This window comes from Equus asinus, chromosome X (assembly GCF_041296235.1).
Source record: "Equus asinus isolate D_3611 breed Donkey chromosome X, EquAss-T2T_v2, whole genome shotgun sequence".
Taxonomy (NCBI): Eukaryota; Metazoa; Chordata; class Mammalia; order Perissodactyla; family Equidae; genus Equus; species Equus asinus.
In genome coordinates this window covers 138,895,617-138,919,700 of record NC_091820.1, presented here as the reverse complement: position 1 = coordinate 138,919,700, position 24,084 = coordinate 138,895,617, and the positions used below count along the sequence as shown (strand labels likewise).

Genomic DNA, 24,084 nt, shown 5'->3' with positions numbered 1-24,084 from the left:
GGTAGGGTGTAGCTGGCCCTGGGCTTCCTTAGCAGGACCCCGGAGGTCTGTTCCAGTGCTTACCCACTGGGTATAGCCATTTGGGGTGTTGCCGTTAGTGTGTGGCCTCCCCAGGCCCAGAACAGCCCTTCCCCAAGCTGCTGAGTGAATGAGAAGACCCTGCCATCCCCCCTCCTCCAGGAACCGCTTCCTGATTCTCCCTCCCTGGCCCCATGACACATGCCTTGAATTCTGGCTGCGTTTGTTCCATCCTTAGACTACTTGCCTCCCATCCTTAGACTACTTGCCTCCCCGCCAAGGATGACCTCAAGGTCGTAGTGCATGGTGCCGGGTTCACTAGCTCAAAAGTGACCGTCCCAGGGCCCAGTGTACACAGGCTGCTGCAGAAATTAGTGGCTGGGCTGGGGCCAGCCTTCTGCCCCCAGGTGCCTTGAGGGTATGCCTTGCTCCATCCACCTGGGGCCCTGCCCTGGATCTTTGCTGGCCTCTGCCTGGAAGGCCCTCCGTCCTCCACCGGCTCTCATCTTGCTCTTCCCTCAAGGCTCTTCCAGTCTGGCCTTCTCCTTGGCCTCCAGCCTGTAACGGCCTTCTCCTCCCTGACCTACACGCTGACCACTGTGCAGCCCAGCCTGGCTCATAACTTTGACTCACTCCCTTAGTCTTGTTGAGCCTTGGTATCCTCATCTACAGGATGGATTGTTGGGGTCAGGATTTGGGGGAGATGCATCAGGTGCCCAAGAAACCAAGAAAGACGTTGGTTTTCTAAGGGCTGCTTCCTTGGCACCTCTCTTAGGCTGCCCTGCAATGCCGGCTAGCTCTGTGTGTGGCCTTTCCTCTTTGGCGAGTCCATCGCTGCCTTTGGGACAGATCCTGTCCTTCATGTCTTACGCTTCCTGACCCTCCCACCTGAACCTATTTGTTGACTGACTCCCGTGGGAGGAGGAGTCAAGGTCTTCCTCTTGCCTTGATGTCAGATGAGCACAGCAGACGTTCAGTCATTGCCAAGGCGGACTCTCCTCCATCTTCTACGCGCTAGCTCTGGCCTTAGTGCTTCCTGAAGGAGAAACAGGTCCTGGGGTGAGGAGGACAGTAGAGTGGATGGTTCCTGCTGGAGGAGGGCCGAATGATGTTCTAGGGCGAGGGCAGAGCCCCCAGATGCTGTGCACAGTCACTGGGGCTCCTCGGCCATCACAACAGACTGTGTGGGGGCAAGGCTGAGAAGTGGGATTTGCCTGGGAGTGAGGGCACCAAGGGGAAGCGGGGCCGAGGGTGGAGAGCAGATTGCTTGGTTGAGTAGACTGGGGCTCAGTGCGGCTGCTTCTCACTGGGGCGTCTCTGCCGCAGGTGAACGGGAAGGAGCTCTCCAAGCTGTCTCAAGAGCAAACCCTGGAGGCCCTGCGCTCCTCCAAGGAGCCCCTGGTGATCCAGGTGCTGAGACGCAGCCCCCGCCTCCGGGGGGACAGCTCCTGCCATGACCTGCAGCTGGTGGATAGTGGCACTCAGACCGACATCACCTTCGAGCATATCATGGCGCTGGGCAAGCTGCGCCCGCCCACCCCGCCCATGGTCATCCTGGAGCCGTACGTCCTGTCTGAGCTGTGAGTCGCCCTCAGGAGGGCCCCGGGCCCTGCCTCCAGAGAGGGCACACCACCTGGGGCAGCCATCCTCACACCACCCAGAGGCTACATTGCCACAGCTCTGGGTGTGGCAGGGAGACCTTGACTGTCCTGTCCCCTCAGGCAGGAAGCAGGCTCCTTGACCTTGAGAGATGACTGTGGCACCCAAGGGCTCAGAAATCTCTGGGCCTCTAGCCTCAGGCTGGACATCAGCCAGTGAAGGGGCTAGGAGAGGCTGACACACAGGCTCCCTGTTGTATCTACCCCCAGGGCCAAGGGAGGACCGTCCTGGGACCTTGCTGCTGGAAGGCTGAGGTCCTCAGCTCCTTCTCCTCCATCCTCTCTCCTCTGCCGCTCCATCGTCTTCTGCCTCACAAGCATCACTCCTTGAATCTTCTTGCATCCTTGTCTGTCCCATCCCTCTCCCTGCTCTGAACTTCCTCCATCTCTTCGGCTTCTTTCTTTGGCCCGCTTGGAAGAAGGGCTTCTCCTCCAGGCCTGGTGGCTCATGACTGTGTGAGCGCTGACTCATTCCCCTAGTCTAAACCTGGGCTGCAGGGAGGTGCTCCTGGGATCCCCTCCTCTGCAGAGAGGTAGCCCCAGGCTGCCAGCAGCCAAGCTTAGCCTCAGGGCAAGGAGGGCCATCCCTGGAAGTAGAGTGGGTCCTCCTCTGCTCCCCAGCACTCCTGGGGCCTGGATAACTCCTGGGGGCGTTGCATGAGTGGGGCCAGTGCTGGGCGGGAGGGGCACCGCACCCACAGTTTGGAGAAGTCGGTCTCTGCTGGCTGGCATGATTAGAGTCTGGGCAGGGGGATGGGGCGGGATGGAGAGGGATGGAGCAGGGAGAGTAGACCCCTGCACACTCCCATTCGAGAACCATTGCTGGTCTTTGCATGGATGCATGTAGCTCTGAAGGAGGGAGTTCTAGAAGACAGAAGATGCAGCTGAGCTGCCTCTCCCTGAGGATGTACCCAGAGCAGGTCTCCATGCTAAGTGCACTGGGATGGGCCAGCCCGGGAGCTGGGGCTAGGGCACGAGAGAAACAGATGGCTAGCCTGACCCTGCCTTCTTCTGGGCAGCCCCCCCATCAGCCATGAGTACTATGACCCGGCGGAGTTCATGGAGGGCGGCCCGCAGGAGGCAGACCGTATGGACGAGCTGGAGTATGAGGTGAGCTGGGCGGCCAGGCCAGGCCAGGCCAGGGCCCAGGAGCCAGCCCTGGGATGGCCGTCTACAGCCCAGCTCCGGCCTGGCTTCTGCTGCCCCCAGGCAGCCGGGCTTCGTGGCCCCTCCTGGTGCACAGCCTGTTAACTCAGGCTCATGGTCAAGTCAGGCTGAGTTGGGGAGGGCACGGGTAAGGTCCCGTGGTCGGTTTATGTTGGTGAGTCTGCGTCCCACGCATGTTTGTGTCCTGTGTGTCCCCTGTGTCCCATGTGTGTCTTGGGCATTTCCTGGTAGAAGAGACCACTGGACACATGCACCATTTGGGATGGTAAGAGAGATTCTCTGAGCTGGGGGCTGGAAACTCAGCTAGGTGACAGGCTGCTGGGTCTGGGACGGGACCATGGCTGCTGCCCCTGCAGCATGTGGCCTTGCTCACATGTTTCCGGGGCTTTCTTCCTCTGCTTCCTCCATCCCCCTTGTGGCAGGAGGTGGAGCTGTATAAAACCAGCCACCGGGATAAGCTGGGCCTGATGGTCTGCTACCGCACAGATGATGAGGAGGACCTGGGCATCTACGTTGGAGAGGTATGAAGGCAGGGTGTTGGGGTGGGGTCTTCTAGAAGGCAGTGGAGCCCTTCCTGTGTGCTAGGACATCAAAGCTGGACTTTGATGATGTCCATCTGTACGGCACCAGTGAGGGGGGCAGAGCGCCAAGGTGGTGGGTGCTGAGGCAGGGGCTGCCACATGGAGAGTCCCCACACCATCCTATCCCCACAGCCTCTCCACACTGCCCGGGGCTCTGAGGCTGTCCATAAGGACCCAGCTGCCAGGAATAGGGCCTGCTGAGCATCATAGGGAGGCTGCCGGCCCGTGAGGCCAGGGAAGCCAATGGTTTCAGTGTGTCCAGCCAGGCAGTCCTCCCCAGGACACCTGTGCCCAGGGTGGGACAGCAGGCCAGGCTGAGGCAGGACGAGCTCCTAGCCAGGCTTTATTCTTGCTCCCGGGGCCTGTAACTCACAGGACTCCTTCTCCCCCAGGGCTGATTTTTTTGAGTCTGGGAAAGTATCTAGCTTCCTGCATTTGCCCAGCCTGTGACACAAAAGAATAGGCTTCCATGCAAAACTGTACAAGTGCCAGCCGGAGGCAGGGGCTTGGGGGTGGTGGGCAGGGGCTGGGGAGCTTTTGGTTGGCAAGTTGGTGGCTCGTGCTGGGAAGAGGTGACTAGCCCTGGGCCCGCTGTTCTGTCCCTGCCTCCTGGAGCTTGGAGGCCGCTGGTCTGAGCTGAAGAGGGAACAAGCAAGAAGGAGCCTTCAGTTTGCTTCCAGGGCCCCCAAAGCGAGGCTGCTCCTTCCTCCTGAAAGGGTACCTTTGTGGAGGGGGCCAAGTCCCCACGATACATGTGCCTTGCAGGTGAATCCCAACAGCATTGCAGCCAAAGATGGCCGGATCCGGGAGGGAGACCGCATCATCCAGGTGAGCGTGGGTAGGGCCGACTGGCTGCCCCGCCACACCTCCTTAGCCAATCCCAGCTCTCTCCTGCTCTGAGCCTAGCCTGATGCCAGGCACGCTGCCATGCCTGAATCCGGGCTCTCCTGCACGACTGCCCTGGCTGCTTCCTGTGTGCCCATGGGCTCTGTGGGCGTTGAGGACCTGGCACCTTGCCAGCCTCTCCCTCTGTCCCCCAGATGTGCACATGTGCTTTTGTAGGCCAGGCTGTCCTCTTCCCTGGCACCTTCCACTTATTTCCGTCCTGTCAGAGCCCAAGAGCTTGTCCTAGCCCGGGGTGCTCGGCTTGAAACTCCCTGCGAGGCGGTCCCTGCAGCACAACCAGGGCTCGCCCCAGAGCCAGCCCTGGTGTCCTTGTTGATTGGCACTCGGCCTGCTGCAGATAAACGGTGTGGACGTCCAGAACCGGGAAGAGGCAGTGGCTATCCTGAGCCAGGAGGAGAACACCAACATCTCCCTTCTGGTGGCTCGGCCTGAGAGCCAGGTATGTGCCTGGATGGGTGTCCTGGGTTCCCTGACATTGAGCTTTCTGTCTTGGAAGCTGCATGACCCGTGACAAGGGCACAGACACACCAACAACCTGGCACTGATAGAGGGCGGGCTGTGCCTGGGGCCTGTTTCCCCTTCCATCCTCTGACAGCTGAGTGGGCTGGGACTGCCTCCTTTCTTGGGTTGTTAGACTTCATCGAGACCAGGAGGCTGGGTGTGGGACCTAGAGGTGACTGAAGGGGTATCTGGGGAGGTCCTTAAAGCAGTGGGGGGGCCAGCCCCTTGGTGAAGTGGTTGAGTTTGCGTGCTCTGCTTTAGCGGCCCGGGGTTTCACCAGTCCAGATCCTGGGCATGGACATGGCACCGCTCGTCAGGCCATACTGAGGTGGTGTCCCACGTGCCACAACTAGAAGGACCTACAACTAGAATATACAACCATGTACTGGGGGGCTTTGGGGAGAAGAAGAAAAAAAAAGGAGGAAGATTGGCAACAGATGTTAGCTCAGGTGCCAATCTTTAAACAAAATTGTTTAAATTTTAAAAAAGGCAGTAGGGACAGCATGGGTGGGCCTGTCTCTGCAGCTGGCAAAGCGGTGGAAGGACAGCGACCGGGACGACTTGCTGGATGACTTTGGCTCTGAGCATGAGGGGGACCTGCGTCCGAGGAAGCCAAAATCCCCCCCTGCCCAGCAGGTGAGGAAGGAGGGAGGGTGGGTGGTCGTGAGGGCAGGCAGGAGGAAGGGGGTGGGGGGCTGGGGGTGGGAAACGGATCAGACCCCAAAGCCCTTCGGATCCCGAGCCTCCTGCAGCTGCTCTGCCTGCGGGACCCAGACTGAGTGGGGCTCGTCTTTCTGCCCCAGCTTGGGGACGAAGAGGAGAAAGGGGCCCCTGATGTGGGCCCAGGCCTGAGCAACAGCCAGGAGCTAGACAGTGGGGTGGGCCGGACCGACGAGAGCACCCGCAACGAGGAGAGCTCTGAGCACGACCTGCTGGGGGACGAGCCCCTGAGTGCCACCAACACACCTGGGACCCTGCGCAAGTTTGGCCTGCAAGGGGACGCCCTGCAGAGCCACGACTTCCACTTCAGCATGGACTCCCTGCTGGCTGAGGGGGCGGGGCTGGGGGGGGTTGACCTCCCAGGCCTCACCGATGAGGAATATGAGCGCTACCGCGAGCTGCTGGAGATCAAGTGCCACCTGGAGAATGGCAACCAGCTGGGCCTCCTCTTTCCCCGGGCCGCTAGCAGCAACAGTGGCCTGGATGTCAATCGCAACGAGAGCCTGGGCCACGAGGTGGCCATGCTGGAGGAGGAGCTGCGGCACCTGGAGTTCAAGTGTCGCAACATCCTGCGGGCGCAGAAGATGCAGCAGCTGCGGGAGCGCTGCATGAAGGCCTGGTTGCTGGAGGAGGAGAGCCTCTATGACCTGGGGGCCGGCGAGCCCAAGAAGCATGAGCTGTCTGACATCTCTGAGCTGCCTGAGAAGTCGGACAAGGACAGCACCAGCGCCTACAACACGGGTGAGAGCTGCCGCAGCACCCCACTGCTTGCAGAGCCCCTGCAGGAGAGCCCCCTGAGGCGGGCTGCTGCTGGCAACTCCAACTTGAACCGGACCCCCTCCGGCCCCCCTGTCGCCACCCACCCCAAGGCCGCTCCTCCACAGGGGAGCCCCTCCAAGTTCCGGTCCCTATCCCGGGATCCTGAGGTGGGCCGGAAACAGCACTCGGAGGAACGCGTCCGCCGCAGCCCCAAGACAGGGGTGACCCTGGAGTGCATGGGCCCTGAAGGCAGCCCCTACCTCTCGCGGCGCCACCGTGGTCAGGGCCAGGAGAGTGAGCACTACCATAGCTGTGTGCAGCTGGCCCCGCCGCGCGGCCTGGAGGAGCTGGGCCACAGCCCCTTGAGTTTGGCTAGCAGTCCTCGGGTAGGCGGGGCGGCGGTGGCCACGGAAGCGCCACGCATGGAGTGGAAGGTCAAGGTGCGCAGTGATGGGACCCGCTATGTGGCTAAGCGGCCAGTGCGCGATCGCCTCCTAAAAGCCCGGGCCTTGAAGATCCGGGAGGAGCGCAGCGGCATGACCACCGACGATGATGCAGTGAGCGAGATGAAGATGGGCCGGTACTGGAGCAAGGAGGAGCGGAAGCAGCACCTGATCCGGGCCCGAGAGCAGCGGAAGCGACGTGAGTTTATGATGCAGAGCAGGCTGGAGTGCCTGAGGGAGCAGCAGAATGGCGACAGTAAGGCGGAGCTCAACATCATCGCCTTGAGCCACCGCAAGACCATGAAGAAGAGGAACAAGAAGATCCTAGACAACTGGATCACTATCCAGGAGATGCTGGCCCATGGCACACGCTCAGCCGACGGCAAGCGGGTCTACAACCCGCTGCTCTCGGTCACCACAGTCTGAGCTGCCCAGATGGGAGCCCAGCTGCGCTCCAGGGCGGGCCCTCTGCCTCGGCCCAAGTCTAGTGAGTCTCCTGGGACCCCATCCCGTCCCTACTCTCCCTTAGAATCTAGTGTGTGTCTGTGTGTGCCACACCTATCTTTATGTGTGTGCACAGGACTTTGTTATCAGAGAGAAGCCCTGAGAAGGGACACTTCTCTGCATCGCCTACTTTCTTCTCCCCAAGTACAGAGACTATGTCGACCACTGGCATTGGGGACAGACCTGTGATGGATATCCCTTCAGCTGTGTGCATGTGTGTGTGCGACATGGAGCTCAGGCACATGCGCACGCATGCGCGTGCACACCCCTCCAGAGCTCTCTCTGCGTGGGTACTTGGGGGCGGGGAAGTTGAGCTGACAAGGAGAGGTGAGAGGACTGTTGTAAGCACGAGAACGTCTGGCTTCAACCTGAGCACAGCCTCTCTCCCTGCTGGCAGCCTCTGTTGTTTATAGACAAAGGCAACCCTGATTTTTGTGGTTTTTCTCCCTTTCTGTGCTTGCCAGTTGTCGTTTTTCTGTTTTGTGGACCTGCTCTAGGGGCTGGCAGCTCCTTCAGGTAACCTGACAAGGTGGAATCCCAAGTAATGGCTGGGAAGGAGGTGGGGGGGAGGAAAAACGGGAGGGCTGGGGGGGAAGGGATGGGGTGGGAAAGAAGGGAAGAATAGGAAGCAGCTTTCTGCTAGCCTCCACTCTGAGATGTGTGGACTGGAAGCCTCTGATGTGGCTTGTGAGGATTGCCCTGGGAGCCACCTGCTTCCCCAGTGACTGAGGGATATCCGAGGCTGCGGGGACTGAGGGGGCAGTGTCCATCCAAGAAGAAATCGCCAAGCCTGGGGCTGTGCCTCATGCTGTCAGGAGTGCAGCTTCTCTTCTGTGTGGGCTTGAGGGGTGCGCTTAGACAGTGAGGGGTCCAGAAGCCAAGCCCCATGAGTAGCAGCAGAAGACCTTGGCAACAAGACCCACATGGAGCTGAGGGAGGGGCCTGGACCCAAGTGAAAGGCTTGCCCGGCCAGCTGGGCTGACTGGGAAGAAGATGCCCAGCACCCCACTTTGCAAGTGTGGACTGGGCAGCCCTCAGGGACCTGTGCATTTTAGTGAGAGCTGGCCTCAGGCCCCCTGGGCTCTCCAGCTCAGAGAGCCTCAGATTGGAGGCAGACAGGCTGCCCGCCCCTGTCCCCCATCGGCATCATGTGAATAAAGCAAGCTGCCTTTTTACTGTGACTCCTGGCCTCCCTGTGTTCACTCTCATCATGCTGGGAGAAGAGGTGTCAATGTCAGTTTGGGGCAGGGTAGGGACGTGTCGGGGTGGGATGGGGTCAATTGAAAGCTGTGACTCAGCTCTTTCTTGATGTGTCACTGAGGAACAGCAAGGTCTTCTGAAGTCAGTGTCCTGTACCCTGGCAGGAGACATGACAGAGTCACATGAATCATTTCAGAGATGTGACATGGTACTCATGTAGGAAGGATGGCAGAGGCCTGGTTCAGGACTGGCTGCGGGGGCCTGCCACTGGCACGTGGATGAGGCCAACACCCCTGCTTTGGTGGAACCCGAGAGAAATGGGTTACCCCGTCCCACTCCCCCTCCTCCCTCCAGCTCAGGAAGAGCCCTGGCAGGGGCAAGGAACTGGGAGCTTCTGGAAGGCAGAAGCTACTCTGTATTTGGGGACCCCCCCCCCCAGTGCCTAGCACGGAGAAGATGCTTAGAAATATCTTGGCCAGGTGGATGAACACTGCTGGCCGCAGAGGGCCCTTCCATTTCTGGAACTCCCAGAGGGGCAGGCAAATGCTTGCAGTTCCATTCAGTGCAGCAAACCATCAAGCATCTCTTACGTGCTAGGAACCATGCTAAATGCTGGGTAGGGGCCAGGGCCCCAAAGACAGCAAGTCCAGGGGCACTATGGGCATGGCCTATCATGTGCATGGCGCCCCCTGCAGTGGGCAGTGCAGCCGAGGAGCTCAGTCTCCCGGACAAACATGGGACACTGCCCCCAGCTGAAGTGGGAGAGGATGTATTAAAATTCTGAAACAGCAATGCAGACCTCTTGTTAATTAGGCTAATTTGCAGAGATGGGCATGAGCGAGAAATCAGAAGCTGGGTGCCCTGCTGGGAAGGCTGGCCCCTGAGGGTGCTGGCTGCATCCCTCGGCCACACAGCAGGTCACACAGCAGGCCAGGGAAAAAGCAGCGGGAGGGAAGGGCTTGTTGGTGAAAAGGGGTGAAGGGGAGACGCCAGCTTCCTTAGGCCTCCAAGGCCTCTAGAGCTGAGGGCTAGCCCCGGTGACTCTTGTGACCAGCTTCCTCTTTTCTGGAAGGGACACTTGGGCTCCATATAGGCCCCTGTGGAGGAGGATGGGGCTCCAAGGGCCTGGCCTTTGTCACAGAAAACTGGATGGAGTTGGGAATCAGGGCCAACTGTTCCAGGGCATCCCTCTCCAGCTGCTGGGGGACTGACTCACTGTGATGACTCTAGAGTGACTCCATTCTTGCTCTGGGGGGTGGGAGTGGAGTGCTGAAGGCCCAGTGCTCCTGGGATGTGGGCCAGGACAAACCCAGAACCTGGAGGCCCTTGGCCTTTGGAAGCCAGCACTGGGGCTCAGCTCTCACTGGCTCTGGGAGAGGTGGTGCCAGGAGGGCTAGCAGCTGTTGGCTACTGATGCCCTGGAACACTGACTTCACATTCACATCCCACCACCATTGGGCAGGGTGGTGGAGCCAAGATCAAAAAGAGCCACTGGGTGGCTGATAGCTGCCACTGTCCACCCTGCCTGCCTCACCTCCCGCCTGGCCAGGCCCTGAGAACCTGCCCTGCACTCCTTAGCAATAAGGCGGAGTGGTGATCACTGCCAGCAGGCACCCCTTGAGCTCCCACTGCTGGTCTTTCTGGAATGTAGAAACCCCATCAGCCAGCGGCCTAACCTGGCCTGGTCCTGGCCGGACTCTCAGCCCCAACCCTCCTGCTGTACTCCCACTTTTGGGGCAAGGACCCAGCTCTTTCCTGGAGCCTCCCCATTCCTCCCAGTTGTCCTCATCCCGACCCACTGCCCGAGGACTGAGGGTGAAGGGAGAGGCTGGCGACCCCTTATCTGGAGGTCCCCAGGCAGTCCTGGGTCACAAGCCACCCTCACCCTCCACATTCCTGGCCCCTCCCACCACCTCAGAAGACAGAACCCAGGTACTGAGGAGGGCCCCCTCCCAGGTAGGTTTTGGGTCTACCCTCCTTTTCAAATGCAGCCTCCCTGGCGTCTTCCACCGCAGTTACTCAGACTGTTTCTCTTTGGTAACAGCCGGCTAGCAGCCGTCGTGCTGGTTAACTAGCCTAGCTAGCCGTTGTGATCGAGCACCAGGCTGCCAGGGGCTTTGCCAGCTGGTCCCAGTGATTCCTCACAGACATCCCAGAGGAAGCAGTCACTGCGTCACAGCTGAGCAAACTGACTAGGACCACAGCTGGGAATGGCTTCCCTGGGATTTGCACTCACCAGCTCTCCAGCCATCAGTGGCACTAGGGAAAGGCTAGTAGTGAGTGGGCTCCTCAGAGATGTGGGCTCCAGGTCATGTCTTCCTGTGCCTTCTATGTGTCCCACCTGACACCATGAAGTGGAGCTCACTAGGAGGCAATGTGGAGGGGTGAGGGTGTAGGCTTGGAATGACCCCCACCCCCGAGCTGCCAGGTGTGTCAGCTTCAACCCCATCAGCAAGATGGGGCGCTCACAGCGCTCCATGGGAAAAGCAAGGAAAGCTTGTCAGTGTGTGGCTTGGGGCCAGGGCTCCAAACACGGGAGCTGTTCTGAAGGTCAGGCAGGGCTGTGCCTACATGTGTTGCTGACTGCTGGATTTTGGAGAAGCTGGGAAGGGCCCCCCACTTTCCCTGGGCAGCTGCCCTCGCAAAGGCAGGTGGTCAGAAGGCCCTTCCCTGAGTGGACCACAAGAAGACCCACACCCAGCAGGCCAGACAAACACAGCTCTGCCAGGGAGCTGGGTGAGGGCAGGAGAGAACAAGGCAGTCCTCTCTGCCAGAAGGCATGAGTGGGGGGAGGTGTAACCCCATGCCCCACTCAAAACCATGCAGGCAACTGGGAGGGGCAGAAGGTAGACACTGGGCACTGGGCACACCAGGCAGGGCAGGCCTAACTGGGGGCTGAGGAAGGAGAGCACGCAATGGCAGAGAGCGAAGCAAACGCAAGAGAGCCAAGAGGGAGGGGACTGGGGACACTGGCTCTGCCTGGGGGTGGAAGCACAGCAACTCAAGTGAGGAGCCATTGACTGTTTATTCAAAGAAGCAGGGGGCAGGGGCGCCACCCTCAGGCCTGGATGTGGCTCTTGGCGCTGAAAGCCAGATAGTAGATGACTAGGCCAATGGCTGCGGCCAGCACCTCAGTGGAGACCCAGGGCCCATTCCAGGTGCCCTGCAAGAAAGGAGACCAAAGCCAGCTTAGGGGAAGGACAGGTGAGGGGGCCAGCCAGCCCCAGTCACCCTCGTTCTGTGGCAGGAAGACCCACTGGCCAACTACGGCCCAGCCCTCACCCCCCACCCCCCAAAAGGGTGAGGCTTGTTGTGTCCTCCCTGCTTCCCCTGAGACCAGGTCAGCTTCTTCAGCCCACTCACCCGATGGTCCACACTGACTGTGAACAGGGGCGGGATGATAGAAATGTCCTCATTATTTCTCTGAGCCTGCAAGGGAGGTGCTGGGGTCAGGGGGCCCTGCCAGGTGGGATGGGGTGGGGAGGGGAGGGGTAGGAGAGGCAGGAACACTGGCCTGAGCATAGAAAACAGGAGAGAGGAACTCGGAAGGCACAGGGACCGGTGGGGTGGTTAGGCGGGCAGGAAGGCGCCCATCTGGCCATCCTGCTCCCCATAAGCAAGGTCTCTCGTGGCCAGAGCCTTAGGAAGAGGGGCCTGCAGGGTGGACATGGCTGTGGAAGCCGGGGTGCCGTCCCTTCTGCAGGCCGGGCCACGCTCCTGGTGACGCTCACCTTCCTCAGGAGGCTATAGGACTCCTCGTCGAAGAATCTGACCTCATAGGTGCCTGCATGGGCGCTCTTGTGGTCTAGGCTCCAGGATACCTGGATTGGGGGTTCAGCAGGGGGTGAGCGCAGTAGAGACATCAGGGCCACCCTGCCAGCGCTGACACAGCACGACTAGCAGAGGCCTGAGTCAAAGAACCCCAGGCCACCTTCAAGTCACACCTGTGAGCAAGTGGCTTCCCCCCAAAATGACGACTGCAGCATCCCTTACCTGATAACGCCCCACATCCTGGCCCCGGGTGACAGGAAATTGTTTTCCACTGACGTCAGCATAAAGAGCCATATTCTGGGGTAGGGGACAAAGGGAGAGTCACCTCCTTCCCTCTCTGGTCATCAGCAGAGGCCCCACCATGCTGCCCACAGCAGTGCCTATGCCCTGCGGGCAGGAAGGCTGGGCACAGTTGGCGGCTGCAGTGTGTCTGGCAGGAGGTACCATGTGAGAACCATGGAGGTCGGCTTGCCACGACCCAGAGCTGTGCCAGGGAACCAACAGGCACCAACGCTGTCACTGCCTTTCTGCGTGTCTCCCCTATGGGGCGGGCACATCCCCCCTACAGCCTGGCCTCCCTAACCCGCAGCAAGCCTGTTAACTGTGAACAGTGGTGAGATGATCGAAGTGTCCTCGTTATTTCTGAACCTGGAAGGGTGTGCTGGGGTCAGAGCGTGCCCAATCAAGAACTGTTCTACCCCAAAAGGCCCCACTTCTTTCTTCAGGCCTTTGGGATACAGGTTAAGGTCAGGGGCCGAGGCCAGGGCTGCTCAGTCTGGAAATTACAGGACACCCATGTGGACATACACCTTGGCAAAGAGCAATCAGAAAAAGGATGCAGGAGCCTGGGGGCTGACCCCTAGCTGTTTCTCACTTCCCACATTCACTCTTTCAAGACACAGCAAGGTGTCTACCTACGGTACTTCACCCAGGCAAAGCAGACCAGGCAGGTTAGGAGAATGTTCTTTAAACACCTGCCAGAATCTGGCCTAGCAGTGCCCTGATCGCTCCTACGCCTGTGAATCAAGATTTTTCTTCTCCCGTCCACATGGGTTCCCAGGTCTGACCCCATCAGCTGCCAGTGAAGAGCTGATCAAGGTCCCAGGCTCACTGCCTGCCTCTCACCCCAGCACCCTCCTGGCTGAACCTCCACTGCCTCACCTGCACCCTGTTCTTGCATGTCAGGGAGATCTCCACAATGAAGACGGTCTCAGTGGAAATGACGGCATCCGAGGTGGTGTAATAGGAAGGGGTGATCTGGGGCTCCACGCAGGCCTCTGCTGCAGGGAGGAGGTGGAGAGATGCCTGGGCTGAGGGGCAGAAGGGACCACTCTGACCCCACCTCCCAGACCTTGTCAACTGAAGACACGCAGGGCCCTTTGAACCCTGCCAGATGGGGTGTGGGAGACAGATCCAAACGAGTCAGAAGTGCAGTGGCAAGGAGGGTCGGATGGCCTTGAAGAAAGGAGGGGAGGATAGGAGGCTTTGTACAGGTGGAACCTCAATGCAAGGGCAAAAGAGCAGGCAAGTGTGTGGTCATGGGGCTGGACGGATTCACTGCACAACTCGCATCTGTGCCTGGACCTGTGGACAGGGAAGCCATGCACTGGTTGGGGGCTGCAGGCTACCCTGGCCTGGAGCACCCCCAGAAGCCAAGGGGGCCAGGCTGACCTCAATTGAGAGCCACGCACAGCTCTGGACTGTTTACCAAAGGCATCCTCCGCAGATGCCAAGCATGGTGCTGCCGGCCACGCCCGGGGGCTTTAGAGCCACAGCTGACAGAAGGCCAAGGCTGGCCCTAGAGTTTCCCAAGGGAAGAAAATGGGAGAGGCTCTAGATCCAGAAGCACGACTTGTCCCCTTGAACAGGGCTGCCCTTAGAAAGGATGCTGCCTTAGCCAGCTCCACACTGCTAGAGGCAACAAGGAAGGAAGGGTGCCACCCAAATGCTACCAGTGGGAAAGTTCTCAGCCAAGTGCTCTCGAATGTGGTGTCCCGGCAGAGCCATGCCTTCGGCTGAGGCAGAGAGAAGGCTTTGGGTCTGGACAGCGGGAGGAAGATGCCTGGGAACATCAGTGGGGGGCAGTTCTCTGTTCTCAGGAGCCGCATCCCACAGATCCTGCTGTGCCCTGCTAAGCTTGACCTATTTCCTATGGACACTAGAGCACTGAAGGGTTTTACAGCCAGGTTTGTTCTTTGCAGACATTACTGGCTACAGCGTGAGGAGTTGCTGAGGGGCAGGTGAGAAGAGTGCAGGCAGGGCGGCCTTAAAATTAAGCTGGTGAAACACTCTAGGCACCAATGGTGCTGGCCTGAAGTAGGGCAGGTAAAGTGAATGTGCAGAGAGTGGCCCGGACCCTGTCCAGACCCTCAGACCTGGTGCTGGCTCCTGCAAGGTCCTCCTCCTAAATACACTCCTGGACTCCAGTCTGAGCTCATCTTGGCCACTAGGTGTTAAGAACCTCTCAAGAAGCTAAACTGATCTGACCGTGGCTCAGCTCTGCTGAAAAGCCCTTTAAGGATACACCAGGCCCTCAGGGAAAAAGTCAGCAGTCTGGCCTGGCATTCACGGTCCCCGCTTACCTTTCCCTCTTCAGCTCCTATCTAACTCGCCCACCCTCACGGCCCCTCTACCCTGACGGTCCCCTCTTCCTCTCTTCACTTGGAGCTCCCTTCCTGGGGAGGCCTCGCCCCACTGCACCGGGTCAAGTGGCTTCTCTCCACCAACCTCGTTTCTCGCCCTGACCACCCTGCGCTGTAAGCTTTGCTCCTGTCCGACCCCCTCCGGAACCGGGAGCTCCGGGAGAGGGAGCAGGGACGTGTGTCACTTTCCCTGCAGGACCTGGCGGCCGGGCACACGGGAGAGGCTGTGGGACTCTTCCTCGCAGGAGCAGACTGGGGAAAGATTTGGCTGTTTCTTCCAACAGCCTGGCTGCTGGGTAAACGTGTGTGGTGCAGGAGCGCGTGGTGGCCTTGGTCACCGTGCCCCGAGGCCACCTGCCTCTCGGAGGAAGAAGGCCCAGACCCCCGATTCGCCCGCACCCCTCCTCCCCCCCACGCACCACCAGTCGTGGGAGAGAGGCTCGCCAGAAACGAGCTCCGGCCAGGCCGCTACCTGAGCAGCAGGAGAGGCCGGACAGCAGGAGTAGCGCCAGGGCGCCGAGAGATGCCAGCGCCGCCATCGCCTCTTCTCTGCCGAGGGAAAAAGAGAACGACTCCCCTGAACACGAGAGGCAGACGAGGAAGGGCGACGCGTAAGCGGCCACGGCAGCCAATCAGGAGCTGGCAAGCCGGGCGGGCCTATGAAGTCGCTAGCTGCACTGACGTGTCCCCTCCCAAGACCGGGAGCCCCGCTGGCCAACCCCCCCCAAGATGGCGGCGGCGGCGGCGCTCCCAACGCCGGAAGGGGGCGTGGGAACCGGCGCGGCCGTGCGCATGCGCACCGCTGGGTCCGCCCCTGTTCCAGGGCCTTCGCGCCCCGCCTAACTCTCGCGAGACCGGTGTCTGCGTGTGGCGGCTCTCACTTTCCGTCATGGCGCTGAAGGTGGCGACTGCTGCTGGCGGTGCTGCTAAGGCAGTACTCAGGCCGACCCTCCTCTGCCGTCCTTGGGAGGTGAGAAGGAGGAGCGGGCCCCTGGGATAGCTGCAGCGCTCGCTGGGGGTCGTCGCACCTTGCCGGGCCGGCCGGAGGGCCGCAGCTTCTGAAGCGTCGTGGAGCCCGATTGGCTACGGGCCCCGCAAGGGGCGGGGAGAGGGCTGTGCTCAGGGGTTGATTGGCCGCCTTCGCTGTCAGTGAGGGAATTGGACAAAGTTGGCCCTGGTCCGGCTTCCCCAGGGATCTGCATCTTGTGATGGGGAAGCTCTGGACAGGCGGGGAGAGTGGGCCGCTGCGGGCCGAGTGTCACCGCTTTAGTATCCTTATGGGAGCCCTCCCGTGACGGTCACATGTCGCAGCCCCCTTTCTCTTGCTGCCCTGGGAATCCCGTTCCCGGCCTCCGTTCCTCCTCGGGTCTCCCTCTTGGGGACCGCTTTGCCACCTGTCCCAATGGAGGTGGAAAATCGGACTTTACCAGTACCCCCGAGTTCACCCCCCCCCCCCCGACGTTCTTACAGCCCCAGATGCCTTTCCCCTGCAGGCGCCTGGAATGGGAGGGAGCTAGGGTTTCTCAGACTGGATGGGTGCGAGCCCATGGGGCTTGTTTCTGCAGTTCTCAGTTTAGGATCTTGGTTATTCAGGTCCGATTCCTCTCTCTCTCTTTTTTTTTTTAAAAAAAATTGGCACCTGTGCTAACATCTGTTGCCAATCTTTTTTTTTTTCTGCTCCCCGAACCCCCCAGTACATAGTTGTATGTTGTAGTTGTGAGTGCCTCTGGTTGTGCTATATGGGACGCTGCCTCAGCATGGCCTGATGAGTGGTGCCATGTCCTTGCCCAGGATCTGAACTGGGGAAACCCTGGGCTGCCAACGCGGAGCGTGGAACTTACCCACTCCACCACGGGGCCACCCCGATTCCTCTCTCTTTACAGACTTAAATAGGATAACTTAGTCCCTGGGTGAGTTGGAAGCCATCTGAAGCTTCATCCAGCCAGGACTGGCCCTAGGGGACAAGAGATATGACCTCTAGGCCCGGCTCCCTGACTAATCCACTGTGTGGCTTTAGGCCGGTCCCCCTCTTCCCTTTGGGCTCCAGTTTCCCCTCTGTCTCAAAGGATCCAGCCAACTCTGACCTTCCAGAACCCTGTGACTTTGCTGACACTCCTGAACACATCTCCTGCCATGCTTCCCCTCTCTGACCCCTGGGGAAGACTGCCCTGTAACAGTTTATGCTTTATGAAATTCTGTTTAAAATGCTACTTCTCCCACCTTGCTGATGAGAGGCTTTCCAGAGGTCCTGACGGCTCTGGCAGCTAGGCTTCCACAGCGACTTGGTGAAGACATTTTGTGTCGTCCCTGACCTCTCGTGTGTGTGCTTGTGTCCCCACTGGGTGGGGATGGGGGGCAGTGAACAGGTGGTACAGGCAGTGCCTTGCCCTGAGACCGATTGTCCTGGGTATGGGAACCTTTAGAGGTGAACCCTAGATCTTTGGTCCTACTAATTGGGACCTTGTGGGAAAACAAGCAGGCACCATTGGCACTTGATCCAACAGAAACATGCCGAAGAGAGAAGCCTCACTAAGATGTGGGATGTGGGAGCCCCCTCTCTCTTCATCCTTCCAGTAGTCGCATAAAATAGGCACCTCTGTCCGTGGAGTTCAGTGAGGGCGGGAAATGCAGTAAGGTTAAGTCCTTTGCTGCCAAGAGCTGTGGACGGTGGATTTGGATCAAGGTCTCCCTAGCCCCAAAGCATGCCATCTTGTCCTTCATGGCTGATGTGCTCATTCATTCAGGAAATATTTCTTGTGTCCCAGCTCTGAGCCAGGCATTCTGCTGGGCCTTGGGTTGACAGTAGGGGACTGGACAGACATGGCTTCTACTCTCAGGGGCTTAGGGGTTGGGGAGGGAGCAAAGCAGTGACAACCAAGGGAGATTGTGGTTGTAGGGGAGGGAGTACAGAGGGCTTTGGGAGCCCAGGAGGACTGACAGCTTGGCAGCTGTAGGGTATCAGGGAAGACTTCCTGGAGGAAGAGCAGTCTAAGCCGCCTTCCACAAGTTTGTATGAGAGCCTACAAATAAAATTAATCCAGACGCTGAGAAATGCTAAAAGGAAAACAGGAAAGCCCCGAGTGTGCTTGGGGTAGAGATCCAGGAGCCACATGGATCAACAGTTGTCCCTAGAGCCTCTTGTCCTCATAGTCACCTGTGTCTTAGCCCCTGGCTAGGGCAGGTCAGTGGCACACCTGTGCTGCTCCGGCTCGTGCAAGTGGAGGCTTTGTGAATACTGGCCGGGGAGATCCAGGCAGGGATGGTCAGCCTCTGCCTGAGCTTTCTGGACTTCTCGCAGAAAGGCGCAGCTCTTTGGAAAATGGCCATGGTGACTCTGCCATTGGCTGGAACACTCTGCTGCTGCCCCACTAGGCGAGTGGTAGGGTATCCCCAAGTGACAAGGAGGACCTTGGCTCTGCCCTTGCCGCTTTGAATTGGGGGCTCCCCGGGTGGGGTGCAGCAGGGAGGAATGTGTGTGGGCCTGTAGCCCCCCTGCAGTGGAACCTGGGACACACGGTTCTCCCTCTGGGACAGTATGGGACTCCAGATGCGTCACTTCTCAGCACCTGTCCCATTTGGCTCGGGTGGCTTTTGCTCTGAAGCTGTCGAGTGTGGCACCAAAGTGACCAAACATGGCTGCTTCTGAGTCAGGGGTTGGGGACGTTCGTCCAGGGAGACCTCACAGCAGTTCTGCAGTGCTCTGTGAAAGCCTTGCGAGGGGCCAGTGTCAGCGCACTGCCTTGGGCTTCTGGTTCCGGTAGGCTGCTGCCTACGGGGTTGGTGGTGCTTGTGTCTGGGCCAAGGGGGGCTGGGTGCTGTCTTTTTCCTCTGTCTCCATGCTCTCGATCTTCTCCATGTTCTGACCGTATGCTGCTTTTGCAATAAGGAAAAATGATGAAGAAACGATGAAACTATCATCATGGTGGTCCCGTGATTTGTTATAATGGCTTCCTTATTGTACCACGTTCGGTGGGCCAACATTTCCATGTTATGGACATCACTAAGCAGGAGTAATTGGCCAAAAAAGAATCAGAAGCAACAAAAGCAGGGGTGGAGACATAAACGTTTTTTGGACACCTGACCGCGGGGCTGAGGAGGCGTGAAGGGTTGTGGTGACGCTCTGTGGTGCTCCGACAGGCTGCACCTCGGGAAATGGAGGCTCTGGAGTCATCCATGTGGACCCCTGCTGTGCGCTGTTGTTCGCCGGACAGTGGTGCGTGGGGGAGGTGGAGAGGGATGACACGCAGGGCCTGTCTAGGCATGGTGGGGACGATCCCTCTTCCCTGCCAAGAGCTCAGCTGGCCCTTGCCAGATTGACTTTCTGGGCTGGACAACAACCACTGGCATCTTTGTTCTCTTTGCCAGGTTCTAGGTGCCCCCAGGGCCCCCCGGAGGAGCTTCTCAGTAAGTACCTGCCCAGGTGTGTGCATGCACATATATGTGTGTGCTTGCACATGTATATGTTTGTGTTTGTGTGTGCGTGTACCTGTTGTGTGTGCGTGTGCAGAGGCGTTCGTGTACGGGTGCATGCACGTATATTTGTGTGTGCGTGTGTGTGCACACGTGTGTGCATGTGCTCATGTGTATGCCGTGCCTCTTTGCTCCCTGGCCCCCTGTGTCCTTCCCTCTGAGGCACAGACTCCTTACCTGAACTGTGCTAGACAGCGTCCCCAGGAACAAGGCCCCATTCCCCGGGCCCAGCCTTATTCCTCCGACCTTGGCTGATCCGTGTCTTTTTCCTTCCTGTCCCCCTCTAGCAACGTACAATTGTGAGTATTTTCCTCATCTGCCTGTTAGGTTTGGGGCTTTTAGTTGCTTTGGGATTGACCCAAGTCCAGGCGGGGGCGGGAACTGCTTCTGCTGCCATCCTCCTGACCAAGGAGCCCCCGTAAGCAGCCCTGTCTGGGATGGCATGGGGTGGGGTGTGGGGGTAAGGTACCCCGAGCTGGCACCTCGCAATTGGCCAGCCCACTGGGTCAGTGCTGGTGGGAGAAAGGGAACTGAAGGGCCGCCTTCACCCCCCCCCCCCTTCCAGCCACCGTCAGCTAAGTATGGTGGGCGGCACACGGTGACCATGATCCCAGGGGACGGCATTGGGCCAGAGCTCATGTTGCACGTCAAGTCTGTATTCAGGTACAGAGTCTCTGGGCGCACCTCCCCTTGACCTGTATCCGTAGGGAAGGTTGTGCCTTGGGCCCAGCCGTGGGGGGGTGGGGGGGGTCCTGAGAACTTTGTGCCAAGAGGGCCAGTGAACCTGGACAGGGGGGCTGTATGCCCAGGCTTTCCTCCTGGTGCCTGTGGTCCCGCCATGCTGGCCTGGGTGTGGGAGAGGTGATGACACCTGTCCTGTTAGCTATGTCATGGAATGCGAGTGTGTCCCCCTTACTTGGCGCCGGTGGGCCCAGTCTCCTCTCAGCCAGAGCCAGGTCAGGGTGGGCAGTGGCAGGGGAGAGGCCTCTGTACCCAATGGTCCAGGCAGGCTTCCTGGAGGAGGTGTAGGGGAGGACCGGAGCCAGCCACCCTGACTCAGCTCTGCCTTAGGCACGCGTGTGTGCCAGTGGACTTTGAGGAGGTGCACGTGAGCTCCAGCGCTGATGAAGAGGACATCCGAAATGCCATCATGGCCATCCGTCGGAACCGTGTGGCCCTGAAGGGTGAGCTCCGGGGCCGGATTGGGGCGCTGTGCCGGAACGGGGTGCTGTGCACAATTCCTTTCACCTCGGAGCTGATGCTTGTCCCTGGGGCTCTATGGCTCTGACTTCAGGGCTTTTCTGGCTTGAGAGGATCCTTGTGCTTGGAGAGTGGACAGAAGCTTCTGGAAGCCCATGTGTGCTATGATTCTGAGAGTTTGGTGGCACTAGGCTGTGTGAGACCCTATCCAGTGATGGGCTCCCTCACACTCCCTTCTTGCCTCCTGAGGCAGCCCTCTCTGCAGAGGGCAGCTTTGACCCTCAGAGCTTCCTTCACAAACCAAATGTCACAGAGACGCAGTTCCAACCCTCTGCCTGCTGCCTGGACTCCGGCCAGCACAGCTGTGGATGTTACAGGCGGGAATTCTAGTTCCTCCCGAATTTGACTTGCTTTGGTCCATGTTAAACTGTTTCCATCACTCATTCTGCGAACTTTAGCCCATCCCTGGCTCTCTGTGAGGAGCATGTGAGCAATGATGAACTTGGGTAGAGCCCCAGGCCCTGGCAGTCAAGTGGAGGGGTTGCCATGCCAACCACAGGGTACCCACAGCCGTCTGGGGGAAGGCAGTCCCAGTGGGGTGTGACTTGGGGGGGCCAGCAGCCCCGGTGGGCCTTGAGAAAGGCCTCCTCTGCTCGGCACCCTCTGACCGCCTTCTCCCAGAGGCTTCTAGCTCCCTGATGCCCTTGCTCTGGTTGCCCTGGATCCAGCCAAGGCCAAGCCGTGGTCTTTTTCAGGCAGCCCTGGTCTGCCCCTGAGGTGGGGCTCGTGTGGCACCTCAATGTGGGGCCTGGCGGTAATCCTGGCCAAGGTCACCTTGCTGGCGCCAGCCTGGCCAGCCAGCTTGTTAATAAGCAGAAGTGGTCACTCTCTATCCACTTGCTATTCTCTGCCCAGGGTCTGGCCAGATCTTCTGGCCAGCTGCTAACCCTTGTTTATTCATTTCTTAGTTCATTCATTCATTCATTTACTTTTTATTGAGTGACTGCTATCTTTCAGGTGCTCTTCTAGGTCCCCAGAACCCATCCATGAACCAAATGCCCCCATCCCCCGCCCTGGAGGGGCGTACATTGGAGTTACACTCTGGTGTTCTGTGAAGTATTTCTGCTGCCAGAAGCTGTCTTCTCCTCTGGTTGGAGCTGCTTTTGGCTCGCGTTCCCTAGGTTAGGAGGGGGAATATGGTGGCTCGGTTGAGCCTGGGGGCTGCCCTCCAGCCTGTCTGTCTTGTTTCTGTCCCGCAGGCAATATTGAAACAAACCATAACCTGCCACCGTCCCACAAGTCCCGAAACAACATCCTCCGGTGAGAGCCCTGTGCACAGGATGAAGGCTTGCTGGGTGTGGGGTGGGGTATGCCAGCAGAGTCGTGGCACTGGCCAGCTGCCTCTCTCTCTGTGCCCCCAGCACCAGTCTGGATCTCTATGCCAACGTCATCCACTGTAAGAGCTTGCCAGGAGTGGTGACCCGGCACAGAGACATAGACATCCTTATCGTCCGTGAAAACACGGAGGGCGAGTACAGCAGCCTCGAGCACGAGGTGGGTGAGGCCCGGGCCGCCCACTCACCCTCTCGGGTCATGGGGGCTGGGGATGAGCCCAGCCAGGGTCAGCGGTAAGGAAGCCATGCCCCAGGAGAAGCTGGTGCTAAAGGGCAGGCTTGGACAGGACATAGGTCTCTTCTCCCTTGTCCCCTTGTCAGAGCGTGGCAGGCGTGGTGGAGAGCCTGAAGATCATCACCAAGGCCAAGTCCCTGCGCATTGCTGAATATGCCTTCAAATTGGCCCAGGAGTGTGGGCGCAAGAAAGTGACAGCCGTGCACAAGGCCAACATCATGTATGCTCCTTGCCCCTGCCATGCTCTTGCTCATTCCGCAAGCCACTCAATCAGGCAGCCTGCTCGGGCCTGCTCTCAGGGACTTGGGGCCCTGGACCCCAGCCACCCACCAAGGGGCCATGCCCAGGGGTGTGCCCTGTTACCTGTTTCCCAACCGAGCCTTGCCAGAGTGCACACGTGAGGGAGGTGGAATGGGATTATGCCCGTTTTGCAGACGCGGGACTGGCTAGAGGATTAGAATGCAGCCTTCTGTGGCCGTCTGTACACCCCGTCCCTCCGGCTGACCATTACAACGGCCAAGCTGGTGTCCTGTGTCACCCCTAGGAAACTGGGCGACGGGCTCTTCCTCCAGTGTTGCAAGGAGGTGGCAGCCGGCTACCCCCAGATCACCTTTGAGAATATGATCGTGGACAACACCACTATGCAGGTAGTTAAGCTGTGGGGCTTTGTGGCCTCCCACCCTGGGTGTCCTGGGCTTCTTGTGCTCCAACTCCTCTCTGCCCTTCCTCACCCCGCAGCTGGTGTCCCGGCCCCAGCAGTTCGATGTCATGGTGATGCCCAATCTCTACGGCAACATTGTCAACAATGTCTGTGCAGGGCTGGTCGGGGGCCCTGGCCTTGTGGCTGGGGCCAACTATGGCCACGTGTATGCCGTGTTTGAGACGGTGAGTGCCGCTGGGGGTGCCAGGGCTGCTGGCCTTTTTGAATAGACTTTACATACCATCCAATTCACCCATTAAAAGTGGACAACTCGGTGGGGTTTAGAATATTCAGAGGTGTGCACCCCTCACCACTATAATTCCAGGACATTGTCCTCATCCAAAAGAAACCCTGCACTTGTTAGCCCACTCCCCATCCCCCTCCCCTGAGCCCCTGGCACCCACTCATCTGCCTTCTGCCTCTGTGGATTTGCCTGTTCCTGACACTTCACGTGAATGGAATCATGCACCCTCCATCCTCACATTCGCCACCCCCTCCATCTTGCTTGTTCTAGGCTACGAGGAACACAGGCAAGAGCATCGCTAATAAGAATGTCGCCAACCCCACGGCCACACTGCTGGCAAGCTGCATGATGCTCGACCACCTCAAGTAAGCACTTCTCCCTTCCCAGCCGGGGCCCCCAGGCCCCCAGGCCCTGAGGACTGAAGGCTTGCTTTCTCACCTTAGGCTCCACTCCTATGCCACCTCCATCCGCAAGGCCGTCTTGGCATCCATGGACAATGAAAACGTGAGGCCCCCCCCCTCCCCTGCCCTGCTTCACTGCCCCCCACCACCCCGTTCCCCTCCTCCAGCCCCAGCTGAGCTGGTGTAATGCCTGAGGGGCTGGAGATGCAGACCCCAAGGGGAGGGTGGTACCAGGTCGGGTAGGGCTTCTGGGTCTTAGTTAATACCACTGCCCTCCTGGGGGCAGTTCCAGCCCCTGCAGGCCACGGAAACAGTGGGCAGCCCTGGAACGCGTGCAGGATAGGGGTTGGGTGCTGGAGCCCAAGTGTGTGCCCAGACTTGCCCATGTCCTGCAGATGCACACCCCAGACATCGGGGGCCAGGGCACGACGTCGGAAGCCATCCAGGACATCATCCGCCACATCCGCATTATCAACGGCCGGGCTGTGGAGGCGTAGGCTGTCCCCTCCCACCCCAGCACCCCAGCTGGCTCGGCAGGCGGGCCCAGAATAAACCAGCTTCTGCCCAGCC

At 59.3% G+C, this 24,084-nt stretch overlaps 3 protein-coding genes across 11 annotated transcripts in view; 2 read left to right on the top strand and 1 right to left on the bottom strand.

Annotated features, from left to right (window-relative positions):
* PDZD4 (PDZ domain containing 4) overlaps positions 1-8,438 on the top strand; it is a 32,334-nt gene extending 23,896 nt beyond the window's left edge. The window contains exons 2-8 of one of the 4 annotated variants that reach the window (XM_044763873.2): positions 1,345-1,580; positions 2,696-2,786; positions 3,266-3,364; positions 4,190-4,252; positions 4,668-4,769; positions 5,357-5,467; positions 5,635-8,438. In XM_044763873.2, the coding sequence (XP_044619808.1) occupies positions 1,345-1,580; positions 2,696-2,786; positions 3,266-3,364; positions 4,190-4,252; positions 4,668-4,769; positions 5,357-5,467; positions 5,635-7,179 (2,247 nt within the window). In that variant the 3' untranslated portion in view covers positions 7,180-8,438. Of the gene's footprint in view, positions 1-1,344; positions 1,599-1,993; positions 2,133-2,695; positions 2,787-3,265; positions 3,365-4,189; positions 4,253-4,667; positions 4,770-5,356; positions 5,468-5,634 lie in introns of those variants that run through there. The other 3 variants (XM_044763872.2, XM_044763874.2, XM_044763877.2) reach the window with 3 other exon arrangements.
* Positions 8,439-11,463: 3,025 nt separating this feature from the next.
* On the bottom strand, positions 11,464-15,601 carry SSR4 (signal sequence receptor subunit 4). 2 transcript variants are annotated; one of them, XM_014832503.2, is made up of 6 exons: positions 15,343-15,601; positions 13,390-13,508; positions 12,451-12,525; positions 12,189-12,278; positions 11,821-11,886; positions 11,464-11,620 (listed from the first exon to the last, which is right to left on the bottom strand). In XM_014832503.2, the coding sequence occupies exons 1-6, from the start codon at positions 15,407-15,409 to the stop codon at positions 11,516-11,518; spliced, it is 522 nt and encodes a 173-aa protein (XP_014687989.1). In that variant the 5' UTR covers positions 15,410-15,601; the 3' UTR covers positions 11,464-11,515. The 2 variants fall into 2 exon arrangements, with proteins under 2 accessions (XP_014687989.1, XP_070358066.1); XM_070501965.1 differs by lacking the exon at positions 12,451-12,525 and having other exon boundaries at positions 15,343-15,500.
* An 86-nt stretch (positions 15,602-15,687) lies between these two features.
* Positions 15,688-24,081, top strand: IDH3G (isocitrate dehydrogenase (NAD(+)) 3 non-catalytic subunit gamma). 5 transcript variants are annotated; one of them, XM_070501962.1, is made up of 13 exons: positions 15,688-15,840; positions 19,236-19,274; positions 19,628-19,639; positions 19,906-20,003; positions 20,412-20,524; positions 21,800-21,860; positions 21,962-22,094; positions 22,256-22,389; positions 22,714-22,816; positions 22,908-23,054; positions 23,384-23,478; positions 23,557-23,617; positions 23,801-24,081. In XM_070501962.1, exons 1-13 carry the CDS (start codon positions 15,760-15,762, stop codon positions 23,855-23,857), a joined length of 1,134 nt encoding a protein of 377 aa, XP_070358063.1. In that variant the 5' UTR covers positions 15,688-15,759; the 3' UTR covers positions 23,858-24,081. The 5 variants fall into 5 exon arrangements, with proteins under 5 accessions (XP_070358063.1, XP_014687985.1, XP_070358062.1 ...); XM_014832499.3 differs by having other exon boundaries at positions 15,689-15,840; positions 23,910-24,081; XM_070501964.1 differs by having other exon boundaries at positions 15,703-15,840; positions 19,628-19,758.
* Positions 24,082-24,084: the final 3 nt, after the last annotated feature.